Here is a 17,702-nt window from a genome sequence, read left to right as displayed (position 1 = left end):
GCATCTATTTGACTGTGACATCACTGGGCAGTGGAGAATGCCATCATCAGGAGGTGGACTGTGATATCACATCCCTCATTGGTTACATGTGTGCCTGCAGAGCCTGGCTGGGCCAGTTTAATTCAAGCCTGGACTTCTACTGAGTGTGCCTGCAAGTGGGAGCTACATCTGGCCCTCAGTTCTCCCCAGCCTGCTGCAGCAAGAAGACATGGCCACGGGGGCAGACTGGAGCTGCCCTATCTGCCACAACACTCGGAGAGATGTGGCTTCTGCTCTGCCCTGTAATGACAAGTTCTGCCTGGGCTGCATCCTGCGGTGGGCAAAGACAAATCCAGCATGCCCACTCTGCAGCAGACCTATGGACATTGTCAAGTTTTCTGAGCGGAGTGAACGGGACTATCTGCAGTTTGGCATCACAGCCTCAGAAGAGTTGGCAGAGGACAGCAGCCAGGCAGGGAGTGCTCCATTCCACCTGGCCCAAAACAGCCCCCATCACCCTGGGGTGTCCCCTCCACCTTCTCCACAAAGGATGCTGTGTCCAGATGAGCAGGAGGCTGCAGAGTCAGAGTTCGTGGGTGGCCTCCTGCCTGAGGTCTGGGCAGAACTTTTCCAAAGGCAACAGCAACTGCTGGACCCTGTGCTGCCCTGGCTGCGCTGGAGGCTGGCAGCAGTCTATAAGGACCAGTGGTGGCGAGCAGAGGCTGCAGAGGGCTTCATCCTGCATGGCCTCTGTGTCTGTGGTCCGAATGCAGAGACCTTGGTGGAGCTGCTGGAGCCTCTCCTCAGCGGGCACACAGCATCGCTGGTCTATGGCACCATCAATGTCATTGCAGGCCAGTGCAGCGGCGAAGCCCAGAGGCTGCTGTGCTTCCATCATGCCAGCACCAACTCCAGTAGCTCCAGCTGCACTAGCTCCCGGGAGGTGACTCTTGCCAGTGGACCTGCAGGCTCTGAGGTAGAGGAGGAAGCTGGCACATCAGAAACCAGTCTCCAACGGAGTGCCAGCCATCCCCCATCTATGCCCACCTGCTCAGAGCAGGACCAGCCCCAGGAAGAGGCGGAGCAGATGGTGGTAATGGCAAGTCCATCAGCTCAGGGCTGCAGCCCCTCTGCTCCTGACCAGGGCAGGGACCACCCTTCTGGGAAGGCCCGGCGTGCCCGGAAGAAGAGAACCCCCAGGTGCCAGGATTCTCCCTGGCTCAAGAAGAGGCCACCCCGCCAGTAGCACCAGCATGCCTCCAGGAACTCCTCAGCCAAGAAGAAAGAAGTAAATTGTCATTTCCCTGACAAAGTCTCTGAGTGCTGCTTTCTCCCTGATCTGGCACCTTTCTCTGACTCCCACACTCCACTATCAGCCAAGAGTCCCCAGGACTCCAAAACCATTTCAGTAGCGCCTCCTCACACAGGAAATCCTGCTTCAGCCATGATGATTGAAAAGCTTATTAACAAGCTCCAGGAGGTATCAGAGTGAAAGACTGACCAGGCATCCATCACATGAGAAAAGGAAGACTCTGATTGTGCCTAACATAATTTCTGCCTTAGACATTAGTGAAAAATGTACAGATTGATGATGTGCAGTCAGAGGACAGGTACAGCCTGAAGGTACAGCCAATTAGAGTTCATTAAATCAATGGGAGGGAAAAGACCAACATATTAGTGTAGAATGCACTATAATCTGCACTAATGTAGAAAGCACTCTAATCTATATTAATGTAGATTTAAAAGATAGCAGGAGGAAAAGGAAATAGGGATCAAATTGGGGAGTGGAAGAGGAGGTAATATTAGAAGCCCTGTTCATAAGGATGCTAATTACATATTTTGCAGGTATGTTTCAAAAAACTAAATAAACAACAAAATCAAAACCAACCAATCAACCAAGAAAGCCCCCAAATCCACCAAAAATAGTGGTGTCATTCTTTAAAACACTGGATATTGTTTTTGGACACATTAAGTTTGTATTTTGGGTGATCTGTTTATTGGGGAGCAGAAATAAATTGCTGCAGGCAGTGGAAGGAGAAAGGAGAAGCAATAACACTTAGCAAATTTCCTTTTTGTTTCTCATGTTTATGCAGTCACTAGAACAGTTCATTCTGACCACAGAAAAGGTTGGCCAATGGAACACAGTGGGAAAGCTGCAGATTTGTGCTTGTGTGCAGCAAGCAGCAAGCTTGGTGAGTGAACAGTGAGTTGCTGTCTTGATACATATTCCTGGCAGGAGCCTGTGCTGGCTTCCCAGACCAAGCATGCAAACCAAGAAGATGCTTTGAGATGCATTCTGAGCATGACACAACAGACAAGAACCTGGGTGGCAAGAAAATCTCTCAAGAGAAGGGAGGGGTGCCCAGCTGGCCGACCAGCAGCCATTCATCCAGGGAAAGTTCCACTGAACAACCTAGAGGTCTTCAGTGATGGAGTGACTACACTAGTGGACAAGGGAAAGGCTACAGATGTCATCTTCAAGAGTTCTGTAAGGACTGAGGCTCTATTTCCCAAAACATTCTTTGCTCTAAATGGGAGAGGGGTGGTTTTGATGGGACTGCTCTGTGGAGGTGGAATTAGCTGGACCAGCATATCCAGGTGATATCAGTAGTCAATAGCTTACTGTCCCTATGGGCATCCGTGAAAAGTGGTGCTCCTCAGGGGTCCATACTGGAACCAGCTGTGATCTTCATCAAGGACATAAGACAGAGGGATCTAGTACACCCTCAGCAAATTTGTGGGTGACACCATGCTGAGCAGGTGACATGCCTGAGCAGTGATGTGCCATCCAGAGGGACCTGGACAAGCTCGATAAGTGGGCTCATGGGAACCTCATCAGCTTCAACAAAGCTGGGATTACAGCCCAGAAAGCTCACTGTGTCCTAGGCTGCATCACCAACAGGGTGGGCAGCAGGTCAATAGGGATGCATCCTCACTCTGCTCTGGTGAGACCCCACCCAGAACACTGAATCCAGCTCTGGATCCCCAGCATAGGAAGGATATGGACCTGTTCGAGCAATTTCAGAGGAGGCCACCAAGATGATTGGAGGGATGGAAGATCTGTGCTCTGAGGGAAGGGTAAGAGAACTGGGCTTGTTCAGTCTGGAAATAAAAGGCTCTGAGAGACCTTACAGCCCTTTCTAGTACCTAAAGGGGCTACAGGAGGGCTGGAGAGGGACACTATGAAGACATAGCAGTGATTGAAGCAGGGGACATGGCTTCAAAGTGGGAGAAGACAGGGTTAGACGAGATGTTAGGAAGAAATTCTTGATTGTGAGGGTGCTGAAGCACTGGCATGGGTTCCCCAAGGAAGCTGCATCTGTCCCTTCCCTACCAGTGTTCAGGGCCAGGTTGGATGGGGCACAGACAACCAGGTCCAGTGCAAGGTGGCCCTATCCATGACACAGGGGTTGGAACTAGATAGTCTTTAGTATCCCTGAAATCCCAAAGCATTCTATGATTCTTTAATGTCAGGTAAACCAAGTGGCTTTCCTCATATTGGTGACTCATGCTAATTACTGCTTGTTTCACCCTCCAGGCCAGTAGTTCTTCAAGAAACCTAAAAAATACATTCCCTTTTCAAAATCTCACAAGATATTATAAAGCTCCTTGCTTTCAGATATTACTAGAATAATAAACAACTGGTGTTGTTCATAACAAGGTAATAACTTAGAAAATCACCTCTTGTAGAATACCAGGCATAAGAATATTTTATCTTAAACATTTTAACTGTTGATACAGAAAAGTTGTGACTGGAATAGACAGTGCTGTGAAGATGGGGAAGAGCTGAGCCGAGCCAACTTCTTTTTCTGCCCTGAGACCCGTGCTCAGTGTTGCTGTGTGAACTAGAAAAACTATAAAAGAAAGTGGATCAGTCGCCCTCTCTCTCTCTTTGTCTCTGGAGCTCTCTTTGTTCACCTCATTTCCAAGTAACTGTTCCTTGACATGTGATCTGGTGCCTTTGTTCAGCATGAAAAGTATTTATAAGGAACATCACACACCCTATTGGGTCAGTTGTGACACAAAGGACCAGGAAAAGAGGGTGGGAGTGCTACAGCCTTGGATGGACTCTTGCATGTTCTATAAGTGAGAGTGGCATTGGAAAATTGATCCAAATGCTGCGAAACTGCAGTGCTACATGGAAATCCAATTAAAGAATATTTGCTTTCAATATCCAGAGTCACTCGCTAGATTTGAAAGCCTGTAATTTTCTCCATTCACTTCAGAGCTAACATCAGCAAGGAAGTAACACCCCAGAGAACTGAAAACACCACCTAAACCAAACTGCATCCCCATTCTCAGGAAATCCATTCATAGACTTTCTCAAATGATCACAACAGAACGAGGTGGGACAAAGGCCTAAAAATCGGTACATTGATGAAAACATGGAAAGCTAAGCAACACATCCACTGCATCCCCATCATCCTGCTCCTGCTGATGCACTGCTGTGGCATTTCCAAGGAGGCTCGCCCATCTGAGGTGCACATTTGGGAACTTCCCTGGGCCCACCCATGCATCAGAGGGAGCTGCCTGCTGTGGATGTAAAGAAAAAAACAAAAGAATGTTCCAACACACTGTGGGAAAACTCAAAAAGTCCTAGTAGGAGAAAAGCAGTGGGACCAAATGGGCCAGTCCCAGAAAAAACTGAAGTTGTGAGGAAGAGACCAAATAGATGAAACTACAGGAAGGAAGATTTAGGAAAAAAGAAAAACCACCACTATTCCCAAATTTGGATGCTTCATACTCACTCCTCTTCCATTCAAACCAGTTTATCTCTATTTCTCATGTTGTGGTTTAACCCCCAACCAAGCAGCACATTCAACAATTCTAACTCAAAGTGTCAGAACTAGGCTGGAGAGTGAAAAGAATCAGAAGGGTAGAAGCTGGAAAAATCCCAAGAGCAGTAAACAATTGAGCTGCCTAGGGAATGCAGAAGCCTCATGCATAGGCCAAGAAACCCCTTTGAACTCATTCCCCATTTCCCAAGGGGAGGCAGGTGTTTCACATCTCCAGGACATCAGGGACCCCTCAAGCCTCACAGTGACTTGAGAAGACAAATGCCATCACTCCAAACATCCTTCCTCCTGCTGGTACCCAGCTTGAAATACTGAGCAGCATGTGGGATGGTCAGGAATATCTCTTTGGCCACTTTGGGTCCCCTGCCCTGGCTGTGTCTCCTGCCAGCCTCGTGTGCAGCATGACCCCAGGGAGCTCTGTCTGGGCAGCTCCTTCCCTAGTGCGGGGTGCCCAGCTGACACAGCCCTTGGCTCACACAGATCCAAACTGCAGAACTTTTCATCCCTCATCTTGGCCTCAGTTCCCGTAGGAGAACGCATGTTCCTGCTGGACACTCACCTGCGCCTGGGCCTGTGGAGAAGCCTGGCTGCCTTCCTTTCTGCCCAGGGCAGCACAGACACTCCCAGACTTTCCCAGCAGCTGCCACACAACCACGGCCACAGCGGCGTCCCCAGCAGTGACACCCCTGCTCTGCTCTGTTTTGCCCTCTTCTGCTCCTCTATTCACAGCTAAAAGCCTGTATCTCCACAAGGAGGTTTGTTCTGGAGGAAGACCTCTGCCCACTTCCAAACTGACTCCCAAACCCCATCCCTCTATCTTCCCATGCTTTAGAAACACCTGACTATTCAGACTCAAATTTACAGCTTATTCACAGAAGGAAGGGAAGCTTCCAACACAGTGATGGTTTTACAGTATTTATTTTGACTATCCGCCAAAACTATCTACAAACTACAAACTACAAACTACTCCTTCCAACCTACAAACTCAAAAGAACAACAAACAACAACGGCCTCTTGCACGGCTAGAATCTTCTGTCAGCCATAAACTGCTGCGCTGCCATGATCAGAGGCGTCAGGCTGGAGGTCGGCTTGGCTGAAGTTACAAACGGATGCTGCCCAAAGAGAAAAAGAACAAATGAACTTCTGCTTTCCTCACAGGCTGAAGCAGCCTTTCTCAGGCTACCAGAGACACAGAGAAATGAGGGCAGTCTGTGCACCTCTGTCTCCCTGTCCAGGACTTTCCTGCCACAGGCAAACATGGCTTCCAGTTCCACAAATGCATGAAGCCAGATGTCTGCAGCTTAAGGAGATTTACTATAATTGTCATTGCAAGGCTCCTTCCAAGCCATGGCAGGCTGGGATTCTCCTTGTTTTTCCTTTGGAAAGCCCCCAGAATGGAGATTCTTAGGAGCGGGGCCCACCTGACGCCTTGGACTTGAGCAGAGGAGGAGCCCCTGGCAGTGGGTAGCTGGCACAGCCTGTAGCTGCTCTGCCTTTTACCTGCAGAAGTTCCTGGGCAGACCAGCGCCTGTCCTCGTCTGTCTCCAGGCAGCAGTGCAGAAAGTCTCGCAACCAAGCCGACTGCTGCCTGGGCTTCTGCAGCTTCGGGGTGCCCCCGGTGCTGATCAGCTGTCGAGCCTAGAGAAGAAGGCAACGCCACACTCCACCTGTCTCCTTCGCACCCAAAACTGCTCACCCACACCCCGCTGGCCAAGCTGCACTCTCACAAGTGGCCCTTTCCTCCCTGCCAGAGGCTGCGACATGCCTTTCCCACCCCAACCAACAGAACCCAAAGCCAGAGGCAACCACAGCCAGTCCAATGTGCAAAGGCTCCTGCCTTCAGCCCTGATTTCGTGGGCTGATTGGGAATCAGGAGCAAATCCATCAGCAAAAGCACACTCGGCTTCTCCGAGGACTGACACCAGCTCTACAGCCGCTTTGGAAGAGGGACTTTGGTCTAACTCTACTCTTCCCAAGGATTCTTCCGTAACATGCAGCTTGGCGCTGCTCACTGCTCCCTTAGGCAAAGCTGCCAGCAAGCAAATGGCATCAGCGTACTTTGGGCCGTTCCTAATTCAAGGGCAAGGGGAATAATACAGGGCAAGAAGCACAAGAGACTATGCAGCCCGGGAGCTATGGTCTTCAGGTGTTACCAAGCTTGGCAGGCAGAAGAACGGGGGCAGATTTTCTTAGAGGGACGGGAGCATCTGAGAGAAGTTGCAGCGCACCGTGCGGGAGGTTTCCATCAGGTAAGGAGGAGCTCCTTCCACCATCTCCATCCCCACGATGCCAAAGGACCAGATGTCCACTTTGGGGCCGTAGGGCTTCCTGGTGAAAATTTCAGGCGCCATCCAGTAAGTAGTCCCGACAGCCGATCTGCGTTTGCTCTGCTCAGCCGTGAGCTGAGCAGCGAGGCCAAAATCAGCTGAGGAGAAAAAACACACTCGGATCAAGCCAGCGTGAAGTAGGAAAGCAAAGAGAAGAAGTCCCCACTCTCCCAGTGCCCAAGAAGGCAGTGTGGAATCCAAAGGGAATGCAAACGGGAATGGCATGCTGGCATTCCTAACAGCTGCAGCTGAGGAAATAGCAGATGGGCCACTTAGCAAAAGCCCCCCGTTTCACACAGTGGCTTTTAGTTCCCTGAAGCTCCAGACTGAAACTGCCTTGCTTGCGTGAGGGCACACACAGCCCAAAGCCCCTCCTGACACCTTCTTCCCAGCCACACCGCCCTGTACCTTGTGGCTGTGCTCTGCGCTTGCAGCAGGGCAGCCTGCACTGCCACGGGCACCACTCTTGGGCAACTGGAAGTCACTCAAATGCACCCCCAGCCCACAGCCCACCACGGCTGGGCCTGCCCTTAACAACACCCACCCAGCTTGACAGATCCATCCAAGCCCAGGAGAATGTTGTGGCTTTTGATGTCTCGGTGGATCACTTGCTTGCAGTGAAGGAAATCCAGGCCTTGCAGGCACTGAGGGAGGAAAAACAAACAGGAGATCTGACTTCGTCCCTCATGCAGTGCAGTGGCACATCTGCAAGACTGACTTGCTGGGGGACGCCGAGCCATGGCAGGCAAGGCTGAGGGGAGGGCAAGAGCTTGCTGCTGCAACATGACGACAGCAGTGCCTTTCTAAGAGAGGGTGTATTCGCTTTGAAAGAGAAAGGGCAATGCTTTTTCTGGCCAGTGCCCTGCAAACACAGACTGAAGGAGCACTGCTGCAGTGCCTGTGCTCTCTCCAGCCAGATGACAGCAAATGCCTTTGCAAATGCCCCTTTGGGTGCAAAGCTCTCCTTGGAGGCTGAGCTCTGGCAGAGTCCTGTGAGTGTCTCTTTGTCTTTGCCACTCGGTTGACACTGTGCCACCAGCACGGCTGCTCTTACAGGGAAGGAATGCAGCACACACAGGCAGCAGGCAAGTGTTTGCAGAGGCCAACGCAAACAAACGCACTAGAAGAAGGGCCCGCACCTTGGCAGGCCCTCCAGATGCACTTGCCCCCGCTCTGCCAGTCACAAGAGATAGGCAGAAAGGAAGCTCGGAAGATGAAATCAATCTTCCCCTTCCCACCCATTCCACCCAAGCCATGGCAAGCACCAACGCAATCCCTTACCTCGCGGGAGACAGCTGCTATCTCTCCTTCTGCCATTTGGATCTCCCTAATGACATCGTGCAAAGACCCTCCGTCCATGTATTCCATTACGAGCCAGAGTTCCTCATGCACCAGGTAGCTGAAAGGAGGAAACAACCACCTGCAGGTGAACGCGTGCGCTTGCGTGACCTGATGGACCCTTTTGTCCGTGTCTCTCTCCGAGGAAGACAGGACAAAGGGAATAGGCATTCACAAGGCTCTACAGGGCTTGAACTCTGTGCAGTAGAAAAGACTGCTTGGTATGCACAGCTGTGCAACAGGCCATGGGAAATACCATCTCCAGTGCTTTGTCAGAACTCAAGAACCTTGGGGGAAAAATCAAACACCAAACCCAACAGGACAATGGGCACGGAGGGCAGGGACTTGGAGGCTGCTGACGCAGTAAAATTGGGCCGAGACCTGGTCTTTGAAAGCGCACTTCAAACTAGATATGCCGCAAAAGATAAATGCAGCCCCCAAGCAAACTCCTCCAAGATGCTGTGGATCAGCCCAGAAAGTGAAGGAATTAACAGCTCCACCCTCTGCCAGCAACCAAAGGAGTGCTTGAACCTCTGGCTTGCCGCACGTCAGTGACCCTTCACGGCAGAAGAGCAGAACCACTCACCTGTCTACATAGTTCACCACATTGGCGTTCTTATTGTCCCGCATGACCTGGATTTCATTCACGCACAGTTGGTTGCTCTTCACTTGCAGCAGACTGATTTTCTTTATGGCCACCTAAAACGACATGCAAACCATGGATCAAAGAAGTCTATGGCACAGGAACACAAGGCCAACAGGGACACTGTGATTTTGGGATGATACAGCTGCGCTGTGCCAAAATGCCTTGGGACTGGACATCAGAGGAACCCGAAGCTGAACTTGCAAGAGCCCTTTACACTGCTTCCTTGGTCGCCACTCCCAGGACACACAGCCAGAAACCCTTTGCCTTGCAAACCTGGCAGAAACACAGTCTCTACTCTCCAGCTCAAAGCTCTAACCACCCTCGCTGCACCCACATTCTTCCCCCAGGGCCTCACTTTATCATCCCCATTTTGAATTCACACACCACTTGCAAGCAGGAAACAACTTAGGCCTAGGAAAAATGGAGCAAAACTCCTGGGAAACCTTGGCCATTTCTAGGGGGCTTGATCATTACTCCGGTGGCCACCGGCATTCTTCACTGCACAACAACAGGGCAAACCCTTACAGATATGACAGATAAAATGCCGCCCTACAAACATCCTGACCGTCCCCCCCAGCCCACCCCACCCCACACCCCCCAGAGAAATAAAAGCTGACAGATTTTATGGAAAAATTGTTGTCATGATGAGAACATCATTAAGGACACATCAAAAAAAAACAAGGCTAGCACATCCTCACTTCAGCAATTTTCCATTTGTTCTGCTAAAATTCTTTTTAGCACACCAGTGACATTTGCAATTCCTGACTGATTCTAAAAAGAAATAGCTCATGCCTTGATCCTCTAGTGATACACACCAGGCTCTGAGCAGGGCTTAGGCCCTCAAGAGACTCCTTGCAGACCTCTCTCTCTAAGCACAGTTCCCAAGGGCAGCACTGCACGTGCCTAAGGAACTACCATCAAAATTCCCATGGATTTGTTGACAGCGCGAAAGGAGAACTCGGGAACCGCGAGCCAAAGCCCCAGAGGGCACCGCCATTCTCTAAGACACCGCCTTGCCACTAAGAACCAGCTAGCGTGTCCTCCTCAGAAAGACAGCCCTTGGCCTCCTTGCATTGCTTGCGGCAGCTCAGAAGGACACAGTCTGTCCCCACTGGGCTTGGCAGGCAGACCCTGCTCTGCACTTCAGTTGCCTTTGCAGCAAAGCTCTAGTGGCGACCCAAAGCTCAGGCACAGCTCACAGCACAGGGGAGGGCACTCGAGAGCTGCACAAGCTGCAGCACCGCTTGACACTTACCTCTTCTCCTGTGGCAGTCTCCACTGCCGTGCACACAGTGCCGAAACCCCTAGAAACAAAACAGCAGCAGAGAAAGGAGAAGTCCTTTAGTCCCTGCAGAAGCCAGACACTGTGGCCCAAGGAGGAAAAAGAGGCCAGGGACAAACAGCAAATGCACCGCGACACATTCTGCTCTGGCTCCTTTCCCCCTTTCTCTTTCTGTGTCCGTGCGTGTCTGTGATTTTTCCAGACACACACACACACACACACACACACACACACACGGCCGTTGGGCCTGCTCACACTTCTCCTTGCAGTGGATGTGCCACACTCAGGCACCTCCACACAGGCCTTCTGAGAAGCCTGAAGCCATGTCACAGACATCAGAAGAAAACCTCTCAACACACATCCTTTCTGCAGCTGACAAGGAAAGTAGTCTCCAGCCACAGCTGCAGCCACAGGCAGAGCAGGCACAGGTCTCCACTGCTGCACACACAAATGGAGAAGTGCTCAAAGCAGAAGATCCTCAGACAGCTGCCTTCTGGCTCCAGAGCCATGGGCAGCTGCTTCTCTTGGGTGCAGCAGACACAGGAAGCACTCTACTTTTCAGGGGACTTCTTCTACATTTGGCTCCTCCCAGAGGAAATGTTGCAAATCAATCCCACTGACAGTCAGCAGAGCTGGCTTTCAGTAGGGAATAGCTTGGTGCTTTCTTTGCAGGAAAGGCCACAACCCCACGGGATCCACGAGGGCTCTCCCCTCAGGCACTCGATGCCTTTTCCTCTAGAGTGCATTGGCATTGGACACTGGCCTGAAGCTTTGGCTTTTGCCACCTCAGCTACAAAAGAGAGCGGCTTCTTTTGTGTCTGCTTTTGGCTTCTAGACTAGCTAGGTGGTCATCCTGACCACTGAACCTTGTTTTCAGCAAAACGCTGGAACAAAGCTTCCTGAGAGCTGTTCCCTGACAGCCCGCAGCTGCTACCTTGACCTTGGAGGCAATGAAGTTTTTCCTCCTTTCATTGCCACGGATCCTGTATCCTTTTGGGACACAGAGAAATGATTTGTCCCAAGAAAAGCGGCAAGAGGGGGAAAGACACTTGAGGGACAGGAGACGTGCCAGGTGCTGCTCCTTGCTGCAGAAAGGACCATTCCAGCATCCAGGTGTCTTTGCCATGCCTTCAGACCACAGCTATCAATGCTGACCAAAACTGAGGCATAGCAGCGTCTCAGCGCAGCGTCTGCACAGCTTTGCAGCTTGCCTGACATCACTCCGGCGACAGGTGACAGCAGCAAAGTACACAGCCCCTCCCTTTGAAGAAGCACCTGTGGCTGCACTCACCCTTTGCCAATAATTTCCAGTTCTGTATATTTAGCCTCCGGATCTCCTTCGCTCACCAGCATCCCTGTAAAAACCCAAAGGAAAGATGCTCACTTCAAAACTGAGATGCCAGCCTGCAGCAGATCACCAAGGCAGCCCCACTCTCTGGCCCACTGGGCCCTTTCAACTCCCTCACTGGACAAACAACAACACCATTGCCGCACCAGCACCACCAGCAGCACCACCAAAACAACAGCAGCAGGACAAGCAGCTCTGCAGCACATACGGTCTGCACTAAACTAGAAGCCTAAACTAAAATCTAAGCACGTGGAGAAACAGTCCAAGGACACAGAGATCAGAAGGCCACGACCAAGACAAGTGAGTGTGGTCTATAAAACCCAAACCTTTCTGTTCTTGGCCATGAACACTCTGCGCCATTCAACAAAAGCTTGCATCCTTGCAAGCAGCAAAGGCACCTTGGCTTCTGCAATCAATTTGTATCAACAGCTGCCCGCTCCAGAAGCGGAAGAATAGTGCCCAGTGCTTCCAGCAGAGGCATGATCTCCGCCTTGAAGCAGCACTTTACCTAAACAATGCCTTTCTGGCTTGCAAGAGCAGCAGCAGCAGCTGACGTTGCAACCTATTGCCATGGGCCTTAACAATGAGGTTCCTCAGCCTTCAGGAGAGGCTATGATCTGAAGATGACCTTGGCTGTGCCCCACAGGAGCTGGGCCCCACAGGAGCTCCCTGAAGCCGCCCCTATTCACAAGGTCCCGGCCTCCTGCTCAGCCACAAACCATCTCTCTTTTGCCTTTTGTACTGAGGCAAGCTCAGGCAAAGCCAAAGCACGCCAGGCTGCCCTCAGAGGCAGCAGCAAGAGCCCGCTGTTCCTTCAGCACCTCCAAGCACAACAACAGCTCCTGTGTGGAGGCCGCAGCAGCCGACACTCAGCCCAGCAGGAACTGCAGGTGGGACAGCTCACGCTGACACACGATCACACAGGGCACTGCTCCAGCACACAGGCATCACAAAGGACATACTCAGCAGGGCCAGGCACTCGTCCTCTGTCCTCTCTCTAAGCAGCTGCTCCATGCTGCCCGAGGAACTACTTGTGCTCCAGGTGCACGAGCTGCTCGCGCTTGACTTTCCAGCTTGGGGACAGGAGGCTTCTTCAGAGCCGGCAGCTGCAGCTCGTGCCGGCGCCAGGCCAGAGGAAGTGGAGCTCTGGGACAAGAAACAAATTTGGGTCAGAAACACGCCTGCCACAGATGCCCCTCCAATCCCATTTCAAATGCAAGCCCCTTGGAAGATGCTGCTGGCCACATCCTGGGCTCTTCACCTCTCGGCTTTTGCTGCCCCCTTCTCTCACACAAGGCGCAAATTCCAAAGGCTGCTTTTACCCCATGCACAACATGACCCCAAAGACACCGCTGACCAAAGCAGGCGCTTACTGATGTTGGCTGCTCAGGCCGTGGGCTGACAGCAGGGACAGGTTCATTAGCACCTTCCTCCTCTTCAGCCTCTTCCTTGACTCCAAGTTCAGCAAGAGCAGGGGCTGGTGCTGCCCTTGGGCTCTGGGCACAGACAGCAGCGGGAGGGACAGGAAAGAACCTGTCATTCAGAACCTGACAGATATTCAGCTACAGGCCCCTGCTGCAGCTTAGCTGCTCCTTGAGCTCCCCACAGCTGCTGATGAGCAGGGCCAGGTCCCTCCAGGGGACAGTGGCTCCTCCATATCCTGCAAGGCTGTCAAGTGCATCTTTGCACGGCTCTCCTCACCAGAGATAGGGAGCCTGCACAGCCACTGGCCACCAAGGGCCTCACTTGTACCCCAGCAGCATCCCAAGACACCCTAATGCTACCTCTTGTCTCTTGCTAAGAGGAATTCACAGCCCCTATCAGAGTGGTGGGGAACGGACGCCTAAATGTCCAAGTTCCACACCCCTTTCCCAGGGGTGAAACACTCTGCAAGTGCCAGAAAGATTCCAGCCCTCAGCATCTTCAACTACGCAGGGGAGGTGCTGTCTGATCAAAAACTTCCAGCTCTCCTTTGCTCCAGCCACAGGGCCACTCCCAGCTGCCACTTACTGATGCTGGATGCTCAGGCCCCACAGTAGCAGCAGCTGCAGCTTGGTGGGCATCTTCCTCCCCTTTGGCCTCTTCTTCAGGAAGATGCGCAGCCGCAGGAGGCTCTGAGGTTGCTTTTGGGCTCTGCAGACAGACAGCAACAGGAGGGACCGGCAACCTTCTTGATATTCAGCTCTAGAACCCAGATGCACTAAGGAGGAATCATCTGGATTCTAAGTTGCTCAGCCTCCAGCTAATTGGACCAATCAGAGCAGACTGCGCTCTCTTGCACAGGAGAAATTCCATCATGCATTCAAGCAACGAGCAACCCCACTTTCCACTGCTTAAAAGCTCTGAAATGGAACTGGGCAAAACAGACACACATCCTCCACACATTGCTGCTGCTGCTGCTGCTGCTGCTGCTGCAGAGAGCCCGCACTGTACTTTCATTCATCCAAGCAGGCTGGCACTGGACTGCAGCAGGCCCAGCTCACAGCTTGCTCCACAGCTGTCCAATGCTACCAACGCCAAAGGCTCCTTTCCCACTCACCCAAGGGCTGGATTCTCTCCAGGCACGGGCGATGTGACCTGCAACACACAAAGGAAAAAGAACCCCATGCTGTGAGAAAACTGCCCGCTCTGGGAAAACCCACCAAAAAGTCAACCCAAAGCCAGAGCATATTGCTTTCACTCCATGCCTCCAGCAGCAAGCCTCATGTCACACAGCAAGCAAGACAACAGCACAAAGGATTGCCTCGTGTCTGTCTTTTGTCCTCTTTGGCCACTCAAGCCCCAGAAACCTGAGGCCCATGAAGTCCAAGTTCTGAAACAGTCATTGTTTCTGCCCTGCCCCACCCAGCAGGAGCTACAGCTCGTCTCCTTCCTGTATTTCAGTTTTCTGAAGAGATGCAAGCGTCAGTTGCCACGAGCTTGCTGAAAACTTTTGCCCCGAAACGCTTCAGCCCAAGCCCTTTAGCCATGGTGGCAGTTCTAATGTGACGCCGCACAGCAACACCTCCTGTGCCCAGCAGCATACCGGAATTTGTCTGAAATGTCTATTTCAAGGGCCTTTCCCAAGCTGATTCTGTGATTTCCTCACAGAGGGAAGGGCTCTTTCAGCACACAGGAACTGTCAAGTCCCACACACATGTGCTGGGATGGGGGAATGCAGACAAGAAGAGGCTTCTCCTCAGTCCTGGAGAGCAGCGCAGTTTTTCCAAGCGCTCCTTCTAAGCTCTCCCTGTCTTCCCCTCTTAGAAGTTGTCATTCTTGAGCCAGCAAACGCAGGAGATTCCAGACTCCACTGCCACAGGCCATGCCGTGTGGGGAGAAGAAGCCCAGCAGGCTACATTACAAATGCAGCCCACGCCCCGCTGGCTAGAGACACCCCCTTGTCAGCTGCAGCTGCTGACAGCAGCTTTACCCAACAAAAGGCCTCTTCATGGCCTTTGGCCTTCCATCTGCTGCACCGAATAGAAGCGCCTACTTACGTGCCAGGTGGGTGAAAAAGTAGCCAGAATAAGCCACGGTAAAAGCCGTGCAAACTGCAGCACACACTCTCTCCATGGCGGGAGCTATGCTGCTCAAGTCGGCACCAGACAGCACTTGTGGGGACAAACAAAAATCCTGCGAGAGCTCTCAGGGTGCAGCTGGCTGTCAGAGACCTCGTCAATCAGCAGGTTGCACCTGCAGGGAGCATGCCAAAGAGCTGCTCTGCCCACTGAGGCCTCCCGTGCCTGGGCACAGCAACTTTGCCTTGACAGCGCTGGGATGCGGCCGCTGACATCACAATAGCAGCTGCTCTAGGCTGCCTTGTGAAGTCACGCCGAGAAGCACACCTTCTCACTTCAGCTAAGGCCAAAAGGCACCTGCAAAGTTCTCCTCTGCTACAAAGCAACACAAAAAGGCGGCCTAGTTCCTAAGCTGTTGCTCAAGGCATCTGGGAGTAACACCAAGAACACAGGAAGCCCTTGTAGCCCACGCTGAGAAGCTGAACACGGAGGAGGGACCATGATGATGTGAGGAGAAACCAAAAAAGAGAACAGCACCTTTGGCCACTCATTGTCCTGTGTTAAATCATGAGGCTTGATGCAGGTGGGGCTCTAAAAGGCAGCATCAATGGAAATCCCCCCTTCAATGCCAGCTGTGGGACAAAACCTCAGGAAGGCCTTTCAGAGCCCTTCTTCCTCACTTGTTTGCTGCAGAACAAGGTGGGACACAGGCCTAAAAAGGTACATTGATGAAAACATGGAAAGCTAAGCAACACATCCACTAAAATCACATCATCCTCCTGCTGCACTGCTGTGGCATTTCCAAGGAGGCTCGCCCATCTGAGGTGCACCTGAGGGAGCTTCCCTGAGCAAACGTGTGCCTCAGAGGGAGCTGCCCGCTGCAGATGGGAAGGAAGGAAGAAAGGAAGGAAAACAAAGAAAGAAAGAAAGGAAGGAAGGAAAAGAAAGAAAGAAAGAGAAAGAAAGAAAGAAAGAGAATAGAAGGTACCAGCATCATCGCTGTGGGCCGAGTCCCAAAGTGCTGGAAGGAGTAAAGCAGTGCGCCCAAGTGGGCTGGTCCCAGAAAAACTGAAGTTTTGAGGCAGAGACCAAATAGATCACGTGCTGGAGCAGCTACGGGAAGGCAGGTTGAGGAAAACAGAAAAACCACCCCCATTCCAAAACGTGGATGCTTCCTTCTCCCTCCTCCTCTTGCATTCCAACCTCTTTTGCTCTATTTGCCATGTTGTGGTTTAAGCCCAGGCAGCAAGCAAGTGCCACACACAGCCATTCTCACTCGATGCCCGGTCACCAGCAGGCTGGCCTGTGCAGAGAATTGGAAGGGTAGAAGCTGGAAAATTGCCAGGTGCAGAAAACAATTGAGCTGCATAGGGAATGCAGAAGCCTCATGATTAGGCCAAGAAACCCCTTTGAACTCATTCCCCATTTCCCAAGGGGAGGCAGGTGTTTCACATCTCCAGGACATCAGGGACCCCTCAAGCCTCACAGTGAATTGAGAAGACAAATGTCATCACTCCAGACATCCTTCCTCCTGCTGGTACCCAGCTTGAAATACTGAGCAGCATGTGGGATGGTCAGGAATATCTCTTTGGCCACTTTGGGTCCCCTGCCCTGGCTGTGTCTCCTGCCAGCCTCGTGTGCAGCATGACCCCAGGGAGCTCTGTCTGGGCAGCTCCTTCCCTAGTGCGGGGTGCCCAGCTAACACAGCCCTTGGCTCACACAGATCCAAACTGCAGAACTTTTCATCCCTCATCTTGGCCTCAGTTCCCGTAGCAGAACTCGTGTTCCCACCGTATCGGAAAAATAATGTTAGGAGAAATGGGGCAACTGAGAGACTGGATAAAAAGTGCTTTCTTGCCTTATGGCATCAATCTCATAGAAAGGTGAGGCATTAAAGGTGTTACATCCAGTGCCATAGTATCAGAAGCCTTTCCCTTCTTCATTCCGATGCCTTATGTTCGTTTTTTCACTAGTCACATACTTCTGCAAAACTTGTGAGCGTCTTTTCATAGCAATCATTAATTCCTTACTTTCTGCAGCCTTGCCACAATGCATCATTTTTCAACCAATCATACAGCATTTCTAAATTCACATTGCTGCATCTTCATCTTTTCACTAACTTTAGAACAAGTTCTATTGCTACGTTTGAAAACCTTTTGCTACCTTACTTAACGTATTGCCTGGCTTGCATAACACATCTCTCCCTTTGCTTAAAACATATTTCCATTTCAAGTGCAAACCTGTATTCCTCTTTCCTGTCTGCTTCACTTTTTAGCTTGTAATTCTAAAGGCCTTCCCTAAAGTCTCAGGTTAAATAAACATTGTATCCATCTCTACCTCTGAGCCTGGATGCACAAGGCCCGGAGAGCTCCCTGGGCTTTGCATTTCCCACAAGCGAATGAGCAAAGAGCTCATTTCCCATTTCCCAAGGTGTAATGGTTTCGTTTGTTTGTTTGTTTGTTTCCGGGCCAATGTACCAATAATGT

At 51.5% G+C, this 17,702-nt stretch overlaps 1 protein-coding gene across 1 annotated transcript; it reads right to left on the bottom strand.

Annotated features, from left to right (window-relative positions):
* Positions 1 to 5,797: 5,797 nt before the first annotated feature.
* LOC134056967 (serine/threonine-protein kinase PAK 3-like) lies at positions 5,798 to 15,271 on the bottom strand. The gene is made up of 11 exons (XM_062513930.1): positions 15,196 to 15,271; positions 14,200 to 14,293; positions 12,783 to 12,862; positions 11,660 to 11,723; positions 10,342 to 10,390; positions 9,027 to 9,139; positions 8,384 to 8,501; positions 7,647 to 7,746; positions 7,004 to 7,200; positions 6,276 to 6,413; positions 5,798 to 5,887 (listed from the first exon to the last, which is right to left on the bottom strand). The coding sequence occupies exons 1-11, from the start codon at positions 15,269 to 15,271 to the stop codon at positions 5,798 to 5,800; spliced, it is 1,119 nt and encodes a 372-aa protein (XP_062369914.1).
* Positions 15,272 to 17,702: the final 2,431 nt, after the last annotated feature.

Source organism: Cinclus cinclus, chromosome Z, assembly GCF_963662255.1.
Source record: "Cinclus cinclus chromosome Z, bCinCin1.1, whole genome shotgun sequence".
Lineage (NCBI taxonomy): Eukaryota > Metazoa > Chordata > Aves > Passeriformes > Cinclidae > Cinclus > Cinclus cinclus.
The sequence above is the reverse complement of the archived record's forward strand: the minus strand, read 5'-3'. Positions and strand labels throughout refer to the sequence as shown.

What these genes read in the sequence shown, in the direction of transcription:
- LOC134056967 (XM_062513930.1), bottom strand. Translation starts at nt 15,271, where the DNA reads ATGGAGAGAGTGTGTGCTGCAGTTTGCACGGCTTTTACCGTGGCTTAT. An exon ending in AGACTGCCACAGGAGAAGAG is followed by an intron (nt 9,140 to 10,341) that starts GTAAGTGTCAAG and finishes ATGTCGTTTTAG; the next exon opens with GTGGCCATAAAGAAAATCAG. An exon ending in CTGCCCAGGAACTTCTGCAG is followed by an intron (nt 5,888 to 6,275) that starts GTAAAAGGCAGA and finishes CTCTTTGGGCAG; the next exon opens with CATCCGTTTGTAACTTCAGC.